Source organism: Amphimedon queenslandica, unplaced genomic scaffold, assembly GCF_000090795.2.
Source record: "Amphimedon queenslandica unplaced genomic scaffold, v1.1 AMPQUscaffold_13077, whole genome shotgun sequence".
Classification (NCBI taxonomy): domain Eukaryota; kingdom Metazoa; phylum Porifera; class Demospongiae; order Haplosclerida; family Niphatidae; genus Amphimedon; species Amphimedon queenslandica.
The window spans coordinates 24,915-50,117 of record NW_003546687.1 but is presented as its reverse complement, the minus strand read 5'-3'; the positions used below and the strand labels follow the sequence as shown (position 1 = coordinate 50,117).

The 25,203-nt window shown below is 35.1% G+C and overlaps 5 protein-coding genes across 5 annotated transcripts; 3 read left to right on the top strand and 2 right to left on the bottom strand.

Moving 5' to 3' along the window:
• On the bottom strand, nt 1-13,160 carry LOC100633016 (active breakpoint cluster region-related protein-like). The gene is made up of 21 exons (XM_003389401.3): nt 11,559-13,160; nt 9,656-9,805; nt 8,405-8,593; nt 6,943-7,047; nt 5,314-5,371; nt 5,214-5,266; nt 5,056-5,169; nt 4,553-4,683; nt 4,371-4,450; nt 4,182-4,315; nt 3,986-4,111; nt 3,865-3,940; nt 3,742-3,806; nt 3,634-3,676; nt 3,509-3,580; nt 2,945-3,153; nt 2,143-2,315; nt 1,465-1,604; nt 1,018-1,152; nt 850-955; nt 1-761 (listed from the first exon to the last, which is right to left on the bottom strand). Exons 1-21 carry the CDS (start codon nt 13,062-13,064, stop codon nt 245-247), a joined length of 4,182 nt encoding a protein of 1,393 aa, XP_003389449.1. The 5' UTR covers nt 13,065-13,160; the 3' UTR covers nt 1-244.
• A 1,602-nt stretch (nt 13,161-14,762) lies between these two features.
• LOC109585364 (leucine-rich repeat receptor-like protein kinase TDR) lies at nt 14,763-16,449 on the top strand. Its single transcript, XM_020001411.1, has one exon. It carries the CDS (start codon nt 14,805-14,807, stop codon nt 16,353-16,355), a length of 1,551 nt encoding a protein of 516 aa, XP_019856970.1. The 5' UTR covers nt 14,763-14,804; the 3' UTR covers nt 16,356-16,449.
• A 39-nt stretch (nt 16,450-16,488) lies between these two features.
• On the top strand, nt 16,489-18,214 carry LOC105314177 (probable leucine-rich repeat receptor-like protein kinase At1g35710). Its single transcript, XM_020001410.1, has one exon. The coding sequence runs from the start codon at nt 16,506-16,508 to the stop codon at nt 18,087-18,089; it is 1,584 nt and encodes a 527-aa protein (XP_019856969.1). The 5' UTR covers nt 16,489-16,505; the 3' UTR covers nt 18,090-18,214.
• An 896-nt stretch (nt 18,215-19,110) lies between these two features.
• On the bottom strand, nt 19,111-22,932 carry LOC100632889 (structure-specific endonuclease subunit slx1-like). Its single transcript, XM_011408177.2, has 4 exons — nt 22,666-22,932; nt 19,959-20,010; nt 19,584-19,913; nt 19,111-19,500 (listed from the first exon to the last, which is right to left on the bottom strand). Exons 1-4 carry the CDS (start codon nt 22,887-22,889, stop codon nt 19,282-19,284), a joined length of 825 nt encoding a protein of 274 aa, XP_011406479.2. The 5' UTR covers nt 22,890-22,932; the 3' UTR covers nt 19,111-19,281.
• A 66-nt stretch (nt 22,933-22,998) lies between these two features.
• Nucleotides 22,999-24,956, top strand: LOC100632256 (tektin-1-like). Its single transcript, XM_003389395.3, has 5 exons — nt 22,999-23,481; nt 23,621-23,691; nt 23,828-23,974; nt 24,041-24,263; nt 24,426-24,956. Exons 1-5 carry the CDS (start codon nt 23,068-23,070, stop codon nt 24,774-24,776), a joined length of 1,206 nt encoding a protein of 401 aa, XP_003389443.1. The 5' UTR covers nt 22,999-23,067; the 3' UTR covers nt 24,777-24,956.
• Nucleotides 24,957-25,203: the final 247 nt, after the last annotated feature.

Below are 25,203 nucleotides of genomic sequence, written 5' to 3'. Positions count from 1 at the left end.
TTTAATGTGAACTATATATTAAAGGAAGAATAACAATATTTACAAAAATAATTAATAAACATCAATCATGCAAGGTATTCAAACAGTAACAATGATCAGTAGAAATAAAACAATAAATAAAACTGAAATAATCAATACATGTTTATTAATAATAATTAATCAACAATACTATAATTGTATTCAAAGACTGTCTGTACAACAGTTTTATCCAACAAGAAGTAATAAATTATGACAAATAATCATTCTAAATAGCTGATTGTTTGTATCGAAGTGGAGCTGGAGCACTAGACGTTGAAACATTTGTAGTAGGTGTGACATTAGAGGTACTTAATGAAATACTAACACTAGGAGTAGAAGAACAGCTGGGAGAAGGAGGGCTAACTACTGAAGATGAGGAAAGACTAGGAGTAGATGATGCATGTAGAGTATCAGAGGGAGATGATGCAGGAGCAACAGTAGGAGTGATAAATCCAGTTGATTGACTTGAAGCCACTGATGAAGTGTCCCCACCTTCCAGGAGTAACTCCTGCCTTTTTTTAGACTTCTTGGATGCTGAACTTGGAGCACTATTACTAGCACTTGGATCATCATATACTTCCAAAGGGCATATTAAGAAGAACATCAATACATTGACTGGTGACATGACATCAAAAGCTGCAGCAGCAGACTGGCTGTTAGTGCCTGGACGAAGAAGATTAGGACCAAAAAGTGTCGCTAGATTATTTAGTGTCATTTTATTAGTCTCTGATTCTGCAGCAACACTAGAAGAGAATTATCAAAATAAACAGATGATTACAGTACATGTGTGAGAAAAAATAGTAAAAATAGTAAAATATTTATGAGACTGACTTTCGTAGGTGCTTGAAGAGAAACACAGCAGTTTTAAAATTTACTTTTGGTAAAGAGTGAAGCAATGTCACAAGTGATTGTTCCCTAGCTTCAGGGTCAGCCAAAGCTACATGTACAGAACAGATGATAACAAGTGCAATAAGTAGATCTGAATTATAAAATACTCACCAAGAGCCTGAACAAAGCTCATATAAAGGTCATCTGTAAACAAAGGATCCGGCAGCTCACGAAAATATCGTTTCAGTAACCCTGCTACTGCATGAATATCAGTTTCAAATGCTATTTGTTGAGCATGTATATAATCTAAAACGTGCATAAAAATGACAAGAAATGAATACCTTAAACATGTACATGCCTTATAATGTACATGTACATCATGTACAGTGTAGAAATAAAATTTCCTTTGTATGAAAAGCTTGGATGATTTAACTGTTTGTAATAAGAAAACATGTACATGCAATACTGAATGTGCCATGTGAGTACATGTACATGTACAATGTACATGCATAAATGATTTAATTTATGTGAATTTATCTGGCAAAATTAAATTCATGGTATAAGCTAATGTCTAGATACAATAAGTACCACTTCAACGAGAGTCATATAGATTCTAACCTGTATCAAATGCCATTCTCAATTCTTGTACATCACGAAGTACTCCAGCAACACGATATATACCAACTTCAGACAAGCCACGCCGCTCTACTTCATCAACACAGGTTTGGACAATCAGTGGAATATCATGACGTTCTCTCCTTCAAAAATACATTGTAAAAGCATGTACATGAGTATATGTGTGTGTAGCTTGTACAAAGCACATTTCAAAGTATAACAACCCTGCTTTATTGAGTACATGTAGATTGGACATGTACCGTAGATCAGGTAATTTTTGGTGGTTGAAAATTTTTAATGAAACCAGAAATGACTTTAGAATAAAAATTCGTAGGCTTTATTTTTGACTAAAAAACAGTTGACCTGATGTCTTTATTAGCCTCTGTACCACTGATAGCATCAGAAAGAGGTCCTCTGGTCTTGTAGGGTCTGGAAGAGGTACTTTAAGAGGTGAATGCCGTTTTCAAGGCCATCTATGCTTGTTATCATGTTATTATTGATTTACTATGGTCACGCCAATCTTTTGAATTAATTTCGTTCAGAATTATTCGCAACAAAACGGACAAAAATAAGCACCAGTCGAAAATTACCCGCTATATGGTACATGTATATGACGAAAATTATCCGCTATATGGTACATGCATATGACTGCAAAAATTAACAATTACATGTAATTCTTACTTAGCCACGACATCCATAGGAAATCCAAACACACCAGAGCTCAAGAGTGCCGGTCTTTTTCCCATGGATGCCATACTAGTAAAGTACTCTACAACTAATGTTAGGACTCCTTGAGGATGTAACCGAATATCCACTTTGCACCTTTTGCTGGATTTTAGCTCTTTCACAGGTAACTGGTTAAAAACAAAAAAGCAATAAAAAAGTAAGTGAGGTAGCCTACATACATGTAAGTCAAGCATCAGTGAATAATAATACTCAATAGTCAATGGTATAAAATTAGAAAAATCTAACGTACAATGTACAGTTACATGACAATCTACATATACATACACACACGCACAAGTGAACTGCACTTCCAATGCACATGCAGTACATGACTACATGTACATGAATGTAACTTGCATGTACATGCACTATATAGCCAAGAATTTTCATGTGTGATTCAGGAATATTGCCCAAAATTACTGAATCAGGTCAGACTTCAGTGATGGTACAGCCTTCAAAGCCATCATAAATTTTGCTTTATCCTGATCCAGGATAAATGCTGTACTCCATGGTTGTATCAGGGCTGATGACTCAAAATCTACAGTGCATGTCTGATATCAAGACTGACTGAGACTGATCATCTACAGGTACATGCCAAATCTTGGCTGTGTACATGTACATGTAGCATAGAATGGCAAACGTAGCACAATATACATGTATATGCACAAATGCCGTCATAAACTTATGTTTTAAGTCACATTGTACATGTTAAAACAGCGTTAATGTACATGTACAATGTATTTCGAAAGGCACTCACCTTTAGTTTACCGACTGCACACATCTCCTCTTTCAATAAAGACTTATAAAATATCATAGCTTTCATCATATGAGCACCAACTGTTTCTATCTCAAAATCTTGATCCCATGTAACCATTAATGTTGTCATATCCATATTAACTGGTAGTGTGCGAGCTTTCCGGTCAAAGCGGCTATATTCGTCAAACTCAAGAGCACAATGTAAACCATCTATTGAAGAATGAAAATGATTAGAAAAAAGATTCATGAAAAACACTAGAGTAAAACTGACACACATGTACATGTGTCTGCAAATCTAGTTTCAATAATAGCCACTGTTTTCACTATAGTTATGGCTACCTGTTGCATGCACAAGTACACATGACATGTATTGCTATATACACATACATGCACATGCCTATTAACTAAATCAATTAACTTATATTATCTGAAAAGGTATTGTGTAGTGGACTAATTTAGTTTTTACAGAAATATTTGAGGAAATAAATGGCAAATTTGCAACAAAAGAGAAATTGGTGATTCTATAATGTCACAATAACAATATTTAAGATGAAGTTGTACTTACAATTTTGTTTGATTTTCATATCCTTTGCTGATGTGACATGAACTCTAAGAATACCAGTCAAATATTCATCCTCTGTTCAAAATATTTCAATAAACAATTTAAAATACATGTAATTATTTTTATACCATCTGTTTGTACTTCAATGACTTCTTCTTGGTCACGAGTTAACTACAAGTACATGTACATCAAGAAAAATCATATACATGTAGGTACAAAATGACATCGGTACTCACGTGAACTTTCTGCCTATACAACAAATCTTGCAGTTCAAACTGTGACAATGTAACACTTTGAACAGCTATGTACAAAGAAAATTATACGTCCATAATTTAAATTAAAAAGACATTCAACACTACCTTTTGGCTGCAGCTTTTTAATTGCTGATATCCAACTCTCTCGTTCATCTTCATTATGAAGGAGGAACACATATCGCTAAACAAATTTAGACATAAACTGCAAATGCAACAATAATGGTACCTTTCCATTTGTACTGTAAAGCCTCAAAGGAAGAGAAGGTGAAGCTATCCAATAGGATACTTGCTGTTCTTGTAACTTTTTTCTGAGCTTCTCTGGCTTTGTTCCAATAAATTTAAAGTTGCGTTTCTAAAAAAATATGGAAAAAAAAGTGAAACAATGACAAGATAAATAAAAATAATAAGAATAGTCTTCATACAAAAGAAGCATCTTTGTCTAGAGTGCTGCTTCTCTTTTCTTTGACCTCTCTATTGAGTTGAGCCTTCAGTTCAGCTATGCGAGACTTAATGACACTTAGCTCTTGATCACTAGTCACAGGTACAGGACGAAGGGCTATTAAATGAGAATAATTAGCGTACATGTAACTTTTAAGTTTCAAAGTACTGACCTTCAGCTTCTGGTGGGTGAAACCGCAAGTTGTGAAGTGGAACATACCATTTTGGTTCTAATTTGACACCTTCACCATGCCTACATGTAATTAGCAAATTAGTAAGTAAACCACTGAATATACATAAAGAACGAGTACATGTACATGTCTATATGTCCAATCCATAGTGTACATACATGTACCTGGGAGACTTCTCTTTAGCTGAAACAAGAACGTCATGAAACAGAAACAAACGTCGAATTTTTCTTGATCGCTCTAACAGTTCAACTACAAGCTCTTGCTTTACAAGTTCACGGTTAAAACCACCACTTAACTACATGTAAAACAAAAGATTGCAATAAAAACTAACTTTCTCCTCAGTTATTACTACCAATATCCAGGACAGCAAAATAGGAAAAAGAAAGATACATGTATATATATCATACAAACATGTATTAGCGTAAGGAATGTATAAGTGCAAGTAGTGATACAAAATATGTATCAGCAAACAGAATCCAACAAACATAATTACTTTAAAACAGCAAACATGGTATTTCATCATGGCTTATTGGGTATTGCTCATCACATATGTACAATAAATAATCCCCATGAGTATATTCTAGTAATTTAAGGTATGTTTGTGTATTGAATGGCAGTTCAGTTCAGATAATGACTAATTGTACATGCATCAACGGCACATTTTTACCTGTTGAAATGCTCTTGGGTCATGAGTACTAGCAATAAAATCAGACATGACATTGAGCGACTGTTTAAGAACTGAAAAATCATTATGTGCTTCTGGAGTGTGTTGGCAAAGATCCTGCATGTAAATAAACAATGATAATATCAATCATTCTGACTTACAGTTAAAACCAAAGAATAGCTTTGTAACCTTTCAATTGGCTTCCTTAGTAATTCTGTGAGCACCAATATAGAAACACAAGCAATATTAAAACAGACTAACCATTAACATTAGGAACATCTTTAAACTGATTCTGAGAAGAAACTGTTACCTTAACATCCTATTAGGTAAAAATACATGTAAGTAATGCATTACATGATATGAGTCAACATGTGCAAAATGATAACCAGTGAACATTCAAATATTTGTGTTACACGAATGCTAAACACAGGAATGTACTACATGAAAATATATGTAGTAGCTTTTATGATGGGACTGGAAAGAGCCACTGTGCATGTACATGTACATGTATGTATTTTGAAACCAAATGTCATGAGCATACAATACATGTACCTTAAGGAGACAATTATTATCGTGTACTTATTTTAGCAATTTTCATGATACTGACATTTGGCTGGTACTTAATTTAGCGTTTTTGATCATTTGGTATTACCAAATAACTACTGAAGAGTGTAAAACATTTGGGGAGAGCCTAAACAAGCTATAGATTATGTGCTGTGATCTACATGTATGAGCAAGCAAAGCAATTGCACAAGTCTAAATACAGTAGATCTTGTTGCATTAATCTTGCTTAAATTACTTCAAGCTTCATCACTGACTCTGCTCCAAAAATGTAAAGTTATCTTGCTTACAATTAGAAGCAGTCACTGAACAAAGAAGATTGTCATCTGCTTTGTTTAGGTCTTTGGACAGCCATTCAGTCTTATCTTGCTGACTGTTTGCTGCAAATAAGCTCAGAGTTGCTGACAGCCACCACTTTATTTGTGACCACACCCACTTTCAATGAAGTTATTAAAGTTAGCACGGACTAAAGTTAGTGATTTTTAAAAAATCGCTAAATTTGCTAAATTAAATACCCGCAAACAATTGTCTCCTTAAGGTATATGCATTGTATATTATATGCACGTATTTGCACTTCAACAAGAGTCTAAATACCAATTTATACACAGCAACAACATTAAAAACCAGTAAAAATGTACATTAACTACATGTACATGTACATTGTACATGCAAAATACACTAGTATGCTTGCCTTTAAAAACTCAAAATTATGCTAAAAAGGGATTGGCAGGTTTAGTCATGGTAAAAAACAAATACTTTTAAATACATGTACATATGCATGTATACATGTACATGTATGTACTGTAGGTTGGGATATATATTAGCAGTTGCAATTATTCGTATTTTTTTCCGATGACCAACAATTGCCATAAAAACCTGATACTATTTAATTGAAAACTCCACAATACTGAAGCAAAGCACCATGTTGAAGTCATTTTGAGGAGTTGTTCTTTTTGTTGTTATTAACCTTTGGTCTCTTTGGAGCTGCTTAACCAGTTCTTTTCAAAACTACTGTCTCGCTGTGTCTTGAAACTCTACACCCACTTAAGTTAGTGTCTATTGACTTGGGTGTGGTTTATTATCACTAGCATAAAGACCAGCAACAAAAATGAGTCACTATTGGTAAATTACTCCATTAAAAAATAAAGTGCTCTAACATTTGCCATGATATGGTTTTATTACCCCAAAAAATTACAGCTGTGAATATATCTGAACCTATTGTATATTGTACTCTAGGATTAGATTAGTTCCACCGTATATGTACATGCATGCCATGTTACTGTACTGTGCACATTGAAATCACAAAGTGTCACAAGAAATAAAACTTACATCAAGAAACTTTTTAAAATTTGGATCCTGCTTTGAGCGTTCTAAACAGTCCAAAGATCTTCTATACATCTCAACATAATCTTTGTACAGTTTCAGGTTCTTGCACTACAAATACAATAAACAATAAGAAAATTAATTTATAGTAGCTAAATGTATCATTCTATCTATTAAGTTATGCATTAATTCAAAGTGAAACTTCTTCATCTGCCTCAGTTTTGATATCTGGCCAAACTTTTGCCTTTCTTCATTCTCAACTCAAAAAATGGAAGAGAATTCAATAGATGATTGTGTCCCATCATAAAAAATAGCCAACAAACAATACATTTGCAAGTACAACAGAAATTCTGTAATGCAAAATGAATGGTCATTATACTCTACACAGTTCTGCTAATGGTGGTAAGGGGTGGTTGGGACGAACACCTCAACAAATGAACTAACCAGTTCATTACTTAGACCAACCATGCAATGAACATCAATAATCATTATGATACAGGATATTCTAGTCAAATAGTACGGTGAACATAAATTTAAAAGGAACAATATTTTTCTCCGACCACCTCTAAATTTATTCTAGACTACATGTATTTTTCAATAATTCTCATCCTATAACTATACATGTACAGTGTATGTGTACATCAACAGATTCACAAAATTAACTAGAATAACGTAAATGATAAGAAACGAGCCAAAGCTAGCATCACATACGCATGATGTCCTTGGAAGGTAGCCATAAAGGGAGCTACTAGCTTGCTCTGTCACCCGATGTACTATAGTTGCTAGAGTCCCGCAAAGTATTTATAACAGTCTCCTATTAACCAGTTCCAAGACGCCTACATGTAGGATGGTTTCAAATTTCAATGCATAATGCACTCACCAGATCCTATTTCCAATCTTGGTTTATGCATAATATATACATGTACCGTATATCTTTAAATAGAAGCCGCATGCGAATAAATGCCGGGGTAGCAATAGAATTGAACTATAAATACGTAACTTCAGCCACAAAGTGACTCAGTAGACTTGCAGCGAATACTGCCTAAAGTTCCAGGCGTGCAATGCATGAGGTCACGGGTTTGAATCCCACTCTGGGCCAAAGTTTTTTTACTTTTTAATTTTTTTTCCAAGGTCCAAATACCATTTTAGGAAATAGACGCCCGGGCTTTTACTTAAGGAAATACGGTATGCATATGTGTGCTTTTATTTGTTTTAAGTGATTTTTCCTGGGAAGAAATAAACGCCTGGGTGTATAATTAAACAAATACCGTACATAAATACATGTATTTACACAAGTACATAACATGAAAAGCATCAATGTGCTGTCTAGCTGTCATTAATGTAGATGCAACATGTACATGCATAAATGTGATGTTAAAATACAGCCTACATGTATAAAGTAGAAAACATTATGTACAAGTAGTATTGGACTATTGGGCTAAACACTCTACATGTACATTGTACTTACCAGTTCTAAAAAGAATCCTCCAACGCAAGAGTGCATACCCCAGTCAGGTAACAAGGATTCCAGCATTTCATGAAGAGACGAATGTAGTGAATGAAGATCTTCTACGCGATAGAAAATTGTGTTGACATCAGTCTCAGAAATGATAGCTTGACTGGTGCTACTATGAGCTAGGAGTGGCTTTCGATAAAACTAAAAAAAATAAGTTTCTTTGAATGAAGACTAATGATTACTGTGGTAAATTTAATACACATACATCATACATTGTACAAACTGTACATGTACTGTTCAGTTGAAATGTTAGTGGAATTAACTTATGCATGCACATGTGAAATATCTGAAATGCTGTAACATCAACATGTGACAATGCACACGCATGCCTCCAATATCATCCCACTCAATACACACAACCTCCTAGGCACACCTCCCAAGCGCCCTTCCAAAATATTAAGGTTTGTTAGCCCCAGTGCAGGCCTTCAACATCTTTGCAAAACAGATGAACAATAATAGAATAATATAGAGCAGGCTTGTCAGTCACACTTGGAACCCTTTTGAATAGGTCATGTGACAAAGTTATTACCAAGTGCCTATACCTGTGCTTATAGTGCCACAAGTTCAGTAGCAGTCTCAACAGACTCTTCAGCACCACCCTGGCGCAAGAAGAGGTTGGGCCAAACTAGTACAAAATTACACAATGTCCAAAGAAAAACGATCAGATTTTACTATGGTGGTATCATTTTATTGGATTATTTCATCAAAGGCACAGGGAAAATATTCTGCATTACTCAAAATGGAGTCAAGCAGTGAAGGATATAGATGTACCTGGTACATAAATTTACATGCACATGTAAGTATATATCATCTTTCAATAATAAAAAAACACCATCTACATGTACATGTACATGTAGACATGCAGTACTAACTGTTATTCTAATGGATTACTTTACTTTTTAGGCTGAAGTTTACATGGCTAAATTTTTCTTCAAGTTAGTTCATCTAAATTTCTGAACCAACATGTAAATTTATTTCAGTTAAATGTACAACACTAAGTACAATGTATAATCAGTGTCAATTTTAATATTTGTGGCAGAGTTTTAAGGATGCATTTACATGTACATGTAGAAAGAAAGGTAAATGCATTGTTTAAAGGAAACTATTTTAAGTCTTTTACTCCTTATACTGGTACAGGATGTAAATGTAATATGTGATGTTGTACATGCATATACATACAATTTTGTTATGGTTCAGCCCTACCTCTTTTGTCACATTGAGACAATCAAGATATGCCTTTTCAGCTGTAACAATACCAGCTACTACTAGTTTTCTGATAACTAACACTTCTCCATGTACTACAACTGTCTCACGACGAACAGGATACATACGTGACGAACGAGCAGATAAAGACTAAAAGAGATAATGATGAAAACATACATGCACACATGTACTGTAAGCAAAAAAGTAACACAAAATAATCTGGAATAGTAATTGTGCCAGCAAACAATAGAAACATATCAATAATTACAATCATAGTTACAATTACAATGCTGCATTGTACATTATAAAGTACAATACAACTTATAAGCAAGTGAAATCTAAAAATGAATGTTTGTTCAAATTGAATATTCATAATTATTATGAAACATTATTTAAGAAACAAGTGCATGATGCTGTAATAAAAGGCTCAAAATTTGCGTTGCAAATAAAGAATGAAAATAACAATTTTAAGTGCATTCAATGAACTTGTAAAGCACACCGTAATGTAGTTACAAAGTTTTGTCTTGTCTACTGTATGTATTTGTTTCATTTTGGTTACACTTTTATTCTCGTAATACCAGCTCAAAAAAACCAAACCCACAAAAACCTACCAATTTGATTTCTCACAAGAAAAGAAACTTGTTAAATTATTGTACATAGTATGCATGTCAATGCATTTAGCACAGCATAGAGCCTAAGCACACCATACAGTCATGCATGTACATAAGTCACCTGCTTAGTGCAAAAATTCAAAAGCTGTAAATTTTGTGAATTAAGTGATCTTCGAAGAATAAAAAATTTAATTTACTATGCTACAAGACGGCAATAATTACAAAAACTTAAACCCCCAGAAAAAATTTTAAAGGCAAATTTGCAAAATATGCAGTACTCAAAATTTTGTGCTGTACGGTAAATTAGGTGGCGGAACAAATATAAATGTACGTGCAGATAAATATGTCTGGCAAACCAAGCAAAATAAATTGCATGGCTGGCTGTTACTTTTATCCCTGAAAACACGCTACACTAACACACAGTGAAAGATTACAGTAAAAGTAGACATGTACATGTATAATAAACAATGAATATTAACTATCATAACAATCACTCAGAAAAATTTACATGCATAAGCTATAAGTTCTTCTTTCAGCCACATGTACACTGAGTAAATGTATAAGCACAAACTTAAGTAGAGAATCAATTGTAATTTGTTATTCATGACAGACAGCAAACAGTGTATACACACCTGCTCACAGTTTACAAAGCAGCTGTGAACATAACAAAATACTTGCTATAAGGGATGCAGATGCTCTATATTACGAATACTTAAGTTAACTTAACTGAATGTACAAACATACAAATGGTTTTAAAGTGTTACTATATGAATGGCTATCACCATCAAATAAAAGTAAACTTGAGCCAGCGTATAACATAAGCATGTAGTATTAAAATAATGGAGTGTCAATGTGCCATAGCAAAAAAAGCTTTAATGCAGTGTATCTTATGTACATATAAACCCGTACATACACTCTACATGTTCCAAAAGGTTAACATATATGTCACATTGTACATTGTAAGTAAAGCTAGAAGACATACATGTATGTTTAATTGTGTATACACACATGTACATGTATATTGTGTGTTATTCTTTTATAGATGTACATGTACAAAATACATGTATGAACATCAAAACAAACAGAAGATATGCATAAACAGTGTTAATACATGAAACGTTCATTAGATGCACCTCTTAAAGTTGCACAAGTCAATCCCTTATATAATTACATGCATGCATCATAATTTATAACTATACAAACTCAATCATGAGTATCATTCACAAGTACATGTAATATACAAATCCCAACACTAAAACATTACAACTATTAATGAGCTTGTAGGCACCCACCTGATGATGAATAGGCATATGATCATATGGCACAAAATGAGTGGGACTTGAGGGATCGCTGCTTGATGATACAGGTGAAGGGGATTGACATGGTGAGGAATCTTGTAATTCTAGTAACATCCTATGTAGCCTTTCCTCATCAATGCGTTCATCAGTAAATTGGTTCTCAAGTACCTGAGCTGCCCTATTCCTTTCCTTTATCCTGCCACTGTTTGGACGCAAATTAACACCTCCCAATGGTGTTGCTGGTTCAGGCGACATACTACGACGAGAGTCATTTAAAGATGACATTGAGTTGCTTCTCGAAGCAAAAATAGTGTCCCTGAGAATGTAAGTCAATGTACTTTCAGCAAGATTCTGAAAGTCAGTGTGAAACCCACTATTTTCCATGTCATTAAAGCTACCAGTTTCTTCAACATCACCAGTTGATTGTTCTTCATCTTCGTCATCAAATGATAATTCTTGTCTGTGCTGAGCAATCTGCCCGGCTTCAAATAAACCGATTTCTAAATTATCTGATTGAGGCACTTCCATTGACGGTGAAAATTCTTCATTAAAAATATCCGTGAGTGTATCTGTTGGTGTCTTTTCACCAGAAGTGTTGGTATAGAAACTATCTCTCTTTAAAGTTAGATTAGGATCAGAATCCTGACGTGGTCCTTTGTTACCAAGAGAATCATCACCAACAATTGTCTTTACAGATGCTACAAACTCATTATCATCATCTTCAATCAAATGAGGGTGTGTCCCATTTGACAATCTCTTCGCTTCCTTACTATTCCCAGGAATGTCCATTGGAGATGATTTTTCCTGGTGGTCAGAAGTCAAGGGTTTAAAATCTACCTGTGCCACAAATTTTGGTAAACTCCTACTCGGTGAGTTTCCGAGACTCCTTTCACCTCTTGTTTCACTGCCTTCTTTTACAAAAGTTGACGATTCACTACTCGACCTTCTTCTTCCAAAATATGTATTTTTGGTTATACTTTTTTCTGGTATAATAAGTTCAGACCGTTCTAAAAGACTGTTATCTTCTTCAAAATCAAGTATCCTTTTACTACCAGAGAAAGACAAGTGCTTTGCTTTGACTTTATCTTTGACACGGCGGGCAAGACTCTCGTGATCCCTGTCTACTTGCTCACAGGCTCTTCTTCTCAAAACTAGGACGGACGAATCAGATGGTGTCTTGGTAAAAGATGGTGGATTAGTGACACATTCAGACTCAGTGGCAATGGCGACGGGTGCTTCCTGGAGAAAGGCAAGGCGGTCCGGCCCACTTGAGGATATGGCACTGGGTTGTTCTACTTCCAGCTCGACGTCCAGCAAATGTAATAATGCTTGCTCTTCTTTTAAACGAGTCGAGAGGCTTTGTATTCTTTTCCTGCAAGAACTAATTGCCTTTTTAACATCATCCAGATTTAACCTTCCTATCCATTTTGGAGGATCGGTTCCGAAGGTTTGTAACCATCTAGCACTAATATTATCAAATGACTCCAGCTTAGACTCCATTTTTGCAAGTATTTGACTGTTGCTGATTTCTTAGTAAGCGTATGAAATGAAGGAACCTTCCTCTTTCACTGCTCACAACATCGACAAATTATTGCATAGTCTATTAGTCTGTGAAGCTGTAGCCCCTCCTACACTTGTTTACAATTGCTTCTTATATTATCATTCATTATTATTGTGCTATAGTGCAGTTGGACATTGAGTCCTCAGTACAGTTATCATTCCTAGGCTGATTTTATTTGAAACGATGCAGTGTTTTTTTTAAATTTAGTTGTGTATATAAGCACAGATATAGATGGTCAAACTAAAATGCCAGTACTGTGGATAGCCCAGTACTGGCAATGTCAACATTGATGTCATGTGGCAATGATAACATACAATTCCTGACAATCAGAAAGGTGTGGACTGATTATGTCAAATCGAAAATTATTTTGATTAAAAAAGGTGCTATATGCAAAGGTCACTAAATACATGACGGTGTGTCAAAATTACAATGTGATAATAATGTACAAAGTAATATTTTTACCAGACTATTCAGTCCTGCCTAGATGTCACTGGTGCCCCTCTTTAAACAACAATAAAAATGAATGTCCTTGAAAGTATTCTTACTATGATTTTTCATCTCTGCTTATATTAATCCAAGTCTCTAGTGTGCATCAATAATTATTAACAAAATGCCAGCTAGCTAATTTGAAAATTTTTGGGGAATTGTCGCAAAATGTAGTTTCTTTGGTATGACAAAACCAGCATAAAATTATGAATTTAACCAGTTCATTGCACTGCAAAAATCATTTCAGCCATCCACATAGCAGTATTTAAAGTAAATTAATATTTTCATAAGTAGATACCCGGTAAGTATCAGTTAGCTCATGGCAATAATTACAATTCTTGTGAACATATGCCACTGACAGTGTAGCTTGAGATTTCTATTGATGGGGTATGCAATAGCCTACATGTATATAGGCCTCTAATCTGGCATGCACTTAGTTGCAAGAATTCCTTATGCATTTGAGTTAGTAGTATCAATTGAATTTAACAAGAATTATAATTTTTACATCATGTAATAAAAATGATTATTAGAAAATAATATTATTATCATGCAATTAGAATTATTGCTTAGCAAGTTAAAGTCTCGCTGTCTATGGCTCTGCATAATATTCAGTATTATACTGACTCTAGTCAGAAGTTCAGCCTGCATGCCTTCAACTAACTGTCCCTTTTATTTTGAAGATGCTAGATGCTATTATTGTTGCAATAATCGAATTGACTTTGTCACTTATTAACGATAATTAAGAATGATTAAAAGGAACTAACAACAACAAAGGACGAAGGTAATAAAAGAGTAAAATACAGTGCATTATATAGTACAAAGAACAGTCTAGAAACATACAGAATTTTTACACTAATGAATAATCTGGATGTATATAGAAAGTCCACATGAATGTTCTAGAATCTACCAAATACAATAATCAATAATACAATAATAATCAATAATGTTACTTTACTGTTACATCAGTAACAGTAAATTAATATAAACAAGAGTAAATAATACTGTAGGTATCGTTTACTCTGGATTATACTAACTGTACAGTGATACTGAGCAACAGCTCATTTTGCCATGCATGAGGTCACTATTACAGATAGGCCACTGATGATTATTAGATTCATGGGTCTTACCATAGAAGTGGTACTAGCCATGAATCTAATCTTTCATTGAAAGTTTGACCTTTAAGACATTTGACAATGAGGTTGGAGTTGCTGTACTTCTTTTTTTACAGTATGACTGTGTATATTTTAGAAACAAATGGATGGCCTCAGCAGGGGAAGCATGAGCTGAGGTGGAATCATTCTTACACCGGAATTAACAAGCCATCGAATCCTATTGACAAGGAAGTACTAGAAGAATTCTACCATTCCACAGCAGGACCTGCCTGGTTAAATAATGCTCATTGGCTGTCTGGCGATCCATGTGAGTCAAAATGGTATGGAGTTGGTTGTAACCCATCAGGGGATGTAGTCGAGCTAGATCTCAGCAATAATCTCTTGGCTGGTGAACTGCCCGATCGTCTTTCTAACATGAAGAATTTAGAAGTACTAATACTGCGTCATAATGCTATCAGTGGTACCATATCTCCACTGTTATTCACAATGAAAGCATTAAGAGTTATTGATCTCAGCTATAACAAACTATCCGGTAGTTTTCCCCCTCAAATTGAATTGCCTTTTCTGACAAACTTGAGCCTCTCAAATAATCAACTTGAAGGTTATTTACCTAATCATTGGAATTGTCTTAATCTGGAAGTCATTTCTATTTCATCTAATATGCTTCAAGGAGTTCTTCCAAATGGATTGTCAACATTATCTAGCCTCAAATATTTTGATGTTTCAGAAAATTTTTTCATCGGCCCTTTTCCTAAAGAATACAGCAGTCTCACTTCATTGGAAACTATGTGGCTATTTACCAATCGTTTCAACAATTCTATCATTCCGGAGTCTTGGAACAAGCTAGTAAAAATGAAAAATTTTCAAGCAGACAGCCTTGCTGGCAATTTGCCAGAACTTATTGGAGTAAATTGGAGTGACCTTGAAGTTCTAATAGTAGTTGATGGACATCTGACTGGTGATATACCTGAATCCTTTTGCCACCTGAAGAAATTGAAGTACCTTCATTTGTTTAGAAATTCTTTATCTGGACCTCTTCCAAAATGTTTCTGTGACTTGCCAACTTCATCCCTTGTAAGTATTAACTTGTCTTATAATCAAATCACAGGTACTGTTCCTGATTGCTTTGATAACTTTCGTGACCTGCGGTACTTTTATATGGAAAATAATAATTTAACTGGTACTTTGCCTCGGTCATTAAGTGCTTGTAAGCATCTTTATACAATTGATGTGAGTAACAACTATTTAGTGGGCTCGATTCCATCACTTTATGCTAACCTGAAGGACACACTCAATTGGTTTGAATTAGATAACAACAGGCTAAATGAAATTGAAGATGGGCTAGAAGATTTCATTGTCACCCTTAGTACAAAATTCTGTTCATTATATGGTAACCCTTGGAGTTGTCCTCTTCCTAATTATTTTAGTGGTAAAGAGTATTGTACAGCTAGGTGTTCAAGTTGTAACACGCTAGAACAACATAGTTCATGTGAGAAATGCCTGACATCAACAAGCAATTGTGGCTGGTGTGCTGATGGACGTAATTGTTTAGAAGGATACACTAATGGGCCGTATTATCCTTACCATTGCGATCAATCAGAATGGGTATTTGGAAACAAAACAAACTGCTAAATCCTAATTATTAGCACAAAAATGCTGTGGCTGTAGATTTTAATGGTATTATTGCTAGTATTACTTCTATGATTATAATCTATGATGACACCCATACACGCCTACCTGAGCTCATAGCTTTTCCCTAGCCGCGTCATCATTGACCTTTCCATGGCTTTCATCATGGAGAAGCTAAACATAGCAATGCTATTGATACTCGTTTACCAGCAAATCCTTCTTTCTAGTTCTAAGGAACTGTACCAAGGTCACCAAGAACGAGATGAAGCGGCAGAAAATAAGCACAAGGAATTATTCAAAGGATCATCATCAAAGCCAACAACCCCATCCGATAAAGATGCCCTTGAGGAGTTTTATCATTCTACAGCAGGACCTGCTTGGCTACAGAATGCAGGCTGGCTCTCAGGTGATCCATGCCAATCGATGTGGTACGGAATTCGCTGCACTCCATCTGGAGACGTTGTTGAGATTACGCTAAGTCACAATGGGTTAGCAGGCCAGCTTCCTCCCAAACTCTCAGAAATGAAAAATTTGCAAATATTGAGGTTGTATGACAATTACATTAGCGGCATACTACCAATATCAATGTTTACAATTCAGTCACTGATAGTATTAGACCTTGATCAAAATCAGTTGAGTGGCAATCTTCCGTCTGTCATATCATTACCATACCTTACAAATCTAAGCCTAGCCAGTAATCAGATTGATGGATTTATGCCATACAGTTGGAACTGCCCTAATCTTCAGTCTGTGTCTGTGTCCTCCAACAACATGATTGGACCACTCCCAAGTTCTTTGTCAAAACTCCCTAAATTAAAATATCTTGATTTGTCAGACAATATTTTTACAGGCCCATTTCCTCCAGAAATTAGTGCCCTTACATCCTTAGAAACCTTGTTGTTTCAGCGAAACAGAGGAAGTAGCGGAGTTGCTCCTACTATACCAGAATCATGGCACACATTAGTAAATCTAAAGAACTTCCAAGTAGATGGCTTATCTGGAGACTTACCAGATATATTTGATAGTTGGAGTAAACTGGAAGTTCTAAAAGTCACATTTGGACAACTAACAGGTGAAATACCAATGTCATTATGCAATTTAAAATCACTTCAAACCCTAGTCATAAGTAATAACATGATTACAGGTACTTTGCCCAGTTGCATTTGCAAACTATCCAGCACAACCATGACCAGCATTGATCTTTCCAGCAATCATTTAACTGGACACCTACCAGACTGCTTTGGTAGCCTACACAACTTAACAGATTTGACACTGGCCAGCAACAACTTCAGTGGAAACCTGCCAGCGTCACTAGGAGCATGCAGTCACTTAAACTCGTTATACTTAGCATATAACCGTTTCACTGGTTCTATCCCTTATACTTATGCCAAACTTGAATTAAAAACACTTGAGATACAAGGAAACAAACTTAGCACTGTTGATGACGGTCTGGAGCAATTCTTCACAGGAATATCTTTTTGTTCTTTATACGACAATCCATGGAGCTGCCCTCTTCCTACTTACCTAAGTAATAATACTAATTGCAATCCCACTTGTTCAAAATGTAATTCTCTGGATAAACACACTTCTTGTAAAGCCTGTGTGAGTTCTAGCGAATGTGGATGGTGTACTGAAGGTCCTAATTGTTTGGAAGGAACCAATCAAGGACCTACATATGAATATAACTGTGAACCATCTAACTGGATATATGGAATTGAAGCTGCATGTAACAAATGACTAAAATACTTCGTTCTTTTGCTCTATACATGTACATGTACTTTTAAGTGATGCTGTGTGTAACTTTTACTTTCCATTAACTTTTTTTTGGCCAATATTAAAATTAAGAAACTTGCAAAAAGAAATTGAAATCATCGGTCCCAAATATTACTTACAGCACATTTACAAATTATTGTGCATGTTTTCACCACAAAGTAAAATCAGTCATAAAATTCGAGGGCAATACAGATAGTGGTAATTAAATACAAGGAGACTAGTCCCACAAAATAGCTATTGTCATGGTCACATTGAACAGATACAATTGCCATTTTGCCAATTTGCAGAAAATACAAATCTCTAGCAATGCTAATGGGAACGTTACACTCCTGCATCACAAAACTGACTTGACGAAAGTGACACTAATTTAATTAAAATGAAGTGGCAATAAGCTACATGTATGCATCAAAAATAATTTCATCACAATTAATTTTAATGAGAAGTTAACACTAACAATTAGTAATTCAGAAATAGCAGCTCTTTTTGTGATCTACATGTACCTGTACAGTGTATATACACAATCTTGTTTCTCAAATAGCTCAATTTTTAAATAGCAAAAACTGAGTATTGCCAACATAAAAAGATAGGCCCTAATTAAGGCAACTGAAAAGCTTAATAAATAAAACTACAAGTAATACTCTATGATACATTTTAGACACAAATCTAGCCAAAAATGCCAGAGTTGATGACTCAAGAGATTCACCTACACTAAAGACCAAAATACACCTATACATGTAGATCTAACAGTGCTAATTCTTGCAGTGTATAGGTTTTTTAGACTATCACATGTACATCACTAAGGGTTAGACACAACCAATTAAGCAGTGAATAGTGTAAGTCAGCATCATAGATGCATATTATGAATACTTTGGTTACAATTTACAAGTATGACTCTTCAGAAGTCAATTCCAATTTCAACAACCATACAGCTAATAACATCTTGAGTATAAACAAGCCAAGTGAAAAGTTTAACCACAACAGATTCTGGGAAAGGTAGCACACAGAAAGTAAAAGTTATTTTAAGCAAAAGCAAAAATAATTATAATTGATATCACTCACAAAGACAATGAAGACCATGCATGAACACAAAATGATGGACGTACATACATGTATACTACAATGTATATCAGTAATGAAGTTAAAAAAAACAGAGCAGTCAAACAAGTTGCAAATTACACGTATGTGTATTATATGATACTTCACTACATGATTTAATTAGTTGTCCCCATAAAAGTTCTCCACTACAAGATGGACAAGTGCTTACGACAGGGATAACCTCATCATCAGAGCAAAATTTAACTGCAAAGCAGGTGATATGAGCCATAAACAAACAACTCTCATGATAACAATGAAGGAAAGAGGCACACATACCTTCCTATAGAAACAGAAAATAATTATTGAATTGTGATGTTCCCAAAAAAGGAAATACACGTACTACTAGTTAGTATAAGAACTTACTAATTTTTCTCGACCACAAAGTTGACACAACATTTTTCTTTCTCTATCATCTTGAATACAAATCTTACATGAGATTCCTTCCTTTGTCATTTCAAAAGCTCCATACAACATAGGCATATGTACAGGTGGTGGCACAGTGGCAGGATAATATTGTTCATAATCTTGTTTTAACCATCTTATTGTCAAAGGTAAACGATGCCAAGGTCCAACAGAGAGCATGTAGGATAAAATACGCAACTTGAATTGAAGACTAGTTTCTCTAGAAACATGCTTCACAACAGAACTGTCTATACGCCTTGATTTGGAAGGATGCTGCCATGCCCATTCAAACTAAGTGGAATAAATACAAAAGTGATTGTGAGATATCAAACGTACTCTGAGAGCAGCTATATCATTAGGAAAGCCATGAACAATCAGTATCATATCCCTAAAATACAATGTAAATGTTATCGCTATGAAGCTCTTATACAAAAGTAATCGAAGGATAGGTTTGAGCTAAATTAAAGCTACATGTACGTGATGGCCATGATGGGTGGCAACAGTACATGCATGTACATAGAGGAATGGAGAAAAAATCTTAATTTCTAATTCTGCAGTTAACAGCCCAGTTAGAGAGAGGTACAAGCTTTAGATATCCTGCAGCAAAGTATTACATCATGTTCATAAAAAACCACATTGTCACCCATTCATTCTGTGCATATTAGGTTTGGGGATAATTATACATGCAGGTTTAGTATCATTATTACTAGAACAATTACATGTACATGTACATGTAAAAATACAGTCTGTTACAAGCATATATTATGAGTACTGTATCAATATTACCATTACAACTAATGAAGTTACAACAATGTAATCTAATTAGTATTACTTTTACAGTGCATGTATACAATGTCAACGCTGTGTAGGTAAATTGGTAGAGAGACAGCAACAAAATAACTATAGTGCCCTAATAAACGTCCATTGAATGAGTTTTCTCTCTGTTAATGTGTCACCACATTCTCTTGGTATTACTGATTAACTACGTGTACATGTACATGTAGTTACACATATACATTGTACATGTACATGTACACGCAATAACAATTAATTTTTAAACAATGAAACATTATGGTGCAATGTACTCGCCCGCTGGAATTCACCTAAGTGATATGTGTTACGTGCACTTTTACTGTTCGTTAAAGCAATTTGAAAAAATGTTATTATCATTACTGATTATTGACTGCATAGCTATATGTATGAGTAATTAAAATAAGCTATGGGTGTATAAACAACTAGCTAATCATGGTACATGGCTAGGAGAAAGAAGAAAAGCTGAAATTTATTTTAGCATCTGAAGCTCTATTCAAAAAAAGAGTTGGCACAAAAATGTTGCCTAGATATTTAAAAGAGACTGAGAGAGTTTGGTTGCAACTGCTTTCCCTAGTGCTGCCTAAAAATTTTTCAAAGAGGCCAAATCACAAACTTTGAGCAACTGTAACTCACAAACAAAGAAGTTAGGACAAAACTGTTCTTTTATTTTTTTGCTAGATAGGATTTTCTACCTCTGAAGCAAATCTTGGCCCTGTAGAGTGAAACACCGGCTCTCACTTGGAGAGAGGTCCCCTGGTTTAGTAGTTTACAGCTTTTGGTGCCACGGGATGCTACAAAAGCATAACTAGATGAAAGAAAGCAACTTTATTTCTTGCTAGAAGAAGAAATATAGCTCTAGAGTGCTCAGATAAAAAGATTAAAAATCAATTAAGCTGTGTGGACAGAATGACGACCCAACTGCTTAGTACCATAAATACTTTAATACACATAGATGTGAAACATTACCGGAAGCTCCATATAAAGTCTATGGAGTATGCACGAATCACTTAACTTTTTTAATAGACTACTTCGAACAGCAGAACTGGAACTTGAAATGTCACCAATATTGGAGGTTCCTACTATAGGTTCCAGCAGGAAATATATATGAAAGCATTATTAAAGGACTGGCTGTTATCTATTGATGATAATCCAATTATATTTTTATCTCTTATATTTTAATTTTAAAAACTGTCATGCATTCAGTACCCGGGACTAGCTGTATCATACCTTCAAAATATCTGGTGAAGAAGAAGAGGCTATAATTTCTGCTAGCTCATAAGCAAAGAACTTGTACAATAATTATTTGCCACTTATTTGCTCTATTAATTATAACATAAAATGATCATTACTTAGTGCTATAGTTGTACTTGTATACCATAGTAAAGTATATCTGCCATATTAATACATCACTTCCGGTTGGACCACATAGAACATCCGGTATAGGGCAGTTTCATATCCATGTGTATTAAAGTATAGATGTTAGTACCCACCTACACAAGCGTGACAAGTCCAAGTATAGTATTACTACATGTACATATATTTCTAAGCTCCCTCTCCCACTATTATCATTACATCTTACTGACCACATCAATGGTGCATATACATGTACATGTACTTTCTCGCCATCCAACATGGCAACAGTTACCTTAAAGCCACTTATTGTTAAGTAGACAAATTTTTGTAATTTGTTAATGGTACTGATTTAACGTGTACTAATTTTTGCAATTTGGCTCATTTTTTTCAATTAATAACTATTAATAAACATAACTTATTAAAAAATACAAGTACTAATTTTTTTCAATTTTAAAGCCACTTGCAAAAAAAGCAAAAATTAGTACTCGCAAATAATAGTGGCCTTAAGCAAGAGTAGATAATAATAGAAGAGAGTGTCCTACTGTGATATACCCCCTGCTTCATCACGTCGTAGAATTAAAGAGTCATATTCAGGATATTTTCAGTATTTTTGAGTAGTTATTCAAAAATAACTACCAATATAATAACTACTCAAATAAAATACTGAAAATATCCTGAATGTGACTCTTCAATTCTACGACGTGATGAAGCAGGGGGTATATGCACAGTAGGACACTCTCTTCTATTATTATCTACTGTTGCCTTAAGGTATGTCCTGTTGATTTCTTTAAAGAGCTCTACTGCAAGAAAGAACACCTCTCAGACAACAAAAATACATATACATTACCATAATTATTTTAACTTCACTAATTCTTACCACGGCCCTCTTCCACTTGTTTTTCTAGCCCCTCCTTTTTTAATCCCACCATTATGCTGCTTCAATCGACGAATAGGATTAACAGTGTACCCTATGTAAGTCCTTCCTTTATATTTTGGATTTTTTGACAGTAGAAAATACACTCCATGAAACTGTAAGGGAACCTGAACATGATTTTCTGCTAATTCATCACTACTCGATTCAGTCCAGTCAGAATCATTCATCACCAGCGATCACCAGGAAGTTTGGCAAATTGGCAGTTGGCACTTGCCGCCACTTGGCAGGTTATTCTAATTATAAGAGTTAGATGAATGAAATAATTTCGGTTACCTTGGTTACGTCTTGTATCATAGCAACAGGGAGAAAGCGCTAAAATAAACTACAGAACCATTTCAAGTTATCATGGCGAAGTTAATGCCTTCTCCAACAAAATATCACCCTTCAGAGTGGCACACTTCTAACAAAACAAACTACAAGCAATCAGAAACTGAAAGGACAAGGTCTGAAAGGCTTCGCTCCGAATGCAATCGACTTTCTAACGAAGTTCAACAAACGACATTCCGGGTCCAGAAGGAAGTAGAGCATAAGCTATCACAAAGAATAGATGACATTACTTTTTGGAAAGAAGAACTCGAAAAAAAGATCAAGCAAACTTCTGATGAGATCGAAGCAGTCATTAACATGAAAATTGAACTGGAAAAGAACCTCGAGGCTACAAATTTTCCATTAGAGGTGACAAAAAGGTGCCTAATGTTTAGGGAAAATAGGCAAGCAATTGATTTGGTCCACGATGAAGTTGAGATACAACTCATGAAGGTATTTTCAAGCTAAGCAGCAATTGTAGAATGATATATGCTGAGTTTGCCATTGAAAATGTAGCTTGTTTTAGTTAGCTGTAGTCTTGCCCATAGATCTACAGGTGGTTTTTGCAGGAAACTAAAAATATTGTATTTAGGAAATGGAAGTAATTGAGGGAGTTCAGTGTCTCCTACAGAAGACTCATGATGAGGCTTTAGAACAATTAAGGTAACGTGTCGTCACTGTAAAATAGGGTGGTTTCGCATGCTTCAGTGGCTCTACCGCCCATTTAAGTCTATAAAAGGGGCGATAAAGACCCAGTGTGTCAGCAGTATCTATGGTTTGATGCGTCTTTCTTATTTAGATTACTGAGAAGCTGCAAGTACAAGCTAGAGAAGGATACCAAGGATAAGTTTGGAGCTCTGCACATTGACAAAGAGTGCGCCACGCTCACAGATACCTCCCCAGGAATACGTTTCTCACCGGCCGCATCAGTGGATATACAAACAAAGTAGATATATGAGCGAGATCCTTAAAAATTACTAAAATACCTATGGTTTCCCTTCTTTTTTTCCAGGTCTATCCTGCCCGTGGAGTGGCAAGATATCTCCGACGTCAACATATGTAAAGCAGAGCAGGAACGTATCAGCTCCACGACACTGCGTGGAGTTATTAGTAGCATATTAAGCCAAACAAAACAGGACATGATGCGACAGAGAGAGATAGTGAACGAGGCCTTTTACAAAAGAATACAAGAAGTCACAGATGCTAAAGTGAATCTGGAGGCCCATCTGAAAGAGGTAAAGTAGGTGCATGGCTTCTGTATTTCCTTTTACAACACTCCAAGATGCATGCTGCCTGTTTGTTGAAGGAAGTCTATTTCATTTCTTAGAGCATAGCTAGCAGTTCTAGTTTCAAATCCACCTTTATTTCTTAATATTTACCCTGGCATTCTTTTGCAGGTTATAAAAGAGATTGCATCTCAGGAACAGAACATAGCATCACTTCAGCAAGCCATACATGACAAGACTGGACCAATGCAACTCTCTCAAACACGTTTAGACTTACGCTCATACCGACCCAACAATGAACTTGTTCGTGACCCTGCACAATATGAATTGGCATTTGAAGTCAAAGAAATTGAGTTCACAATCCAGAAGCTACAGGAGCATTATCTTGAGGCACAAGCTACACTAAAAAAGCTTAATCGAAATCAATTGGTACTGGAAGAAGATATCTCTATCAAAACCCTCTCTCTCTCCATTGATAATGATCAGTGTATGTCACTGAGAAGGCAGATGCATACCAAATAATGATACTGACGGCAGCCCGATCCCACCACCATAATTATCACTCAATACTATAGTACTAACTGCTATGACTATTAACAATACTATCCTTATGTAGTGTTAACAATAAGTAACTTTTTTCAATTTTGATTAAAAGTATTTTCAGTAGATTAATGAAGAAAACAACAATAACTTGCTTAAAAAGAGAGATGTAAACTATTTTGCACATAAAAGTATACAGATGTTACACTATATGAACATTTTTATAACACACATGAAAAATAATAACAGCCATCCCATGATGTTGCAGGTTAATTACAAAATGAAACTATTAAATAATTATTATTTGTAACTATCGTGAGTGAATTAGCCATAAGATACTGACACACCACACTCACCATGTTACTCAATACCACATTATCAGTAACCCAACTCAGCCTAACACACCTCT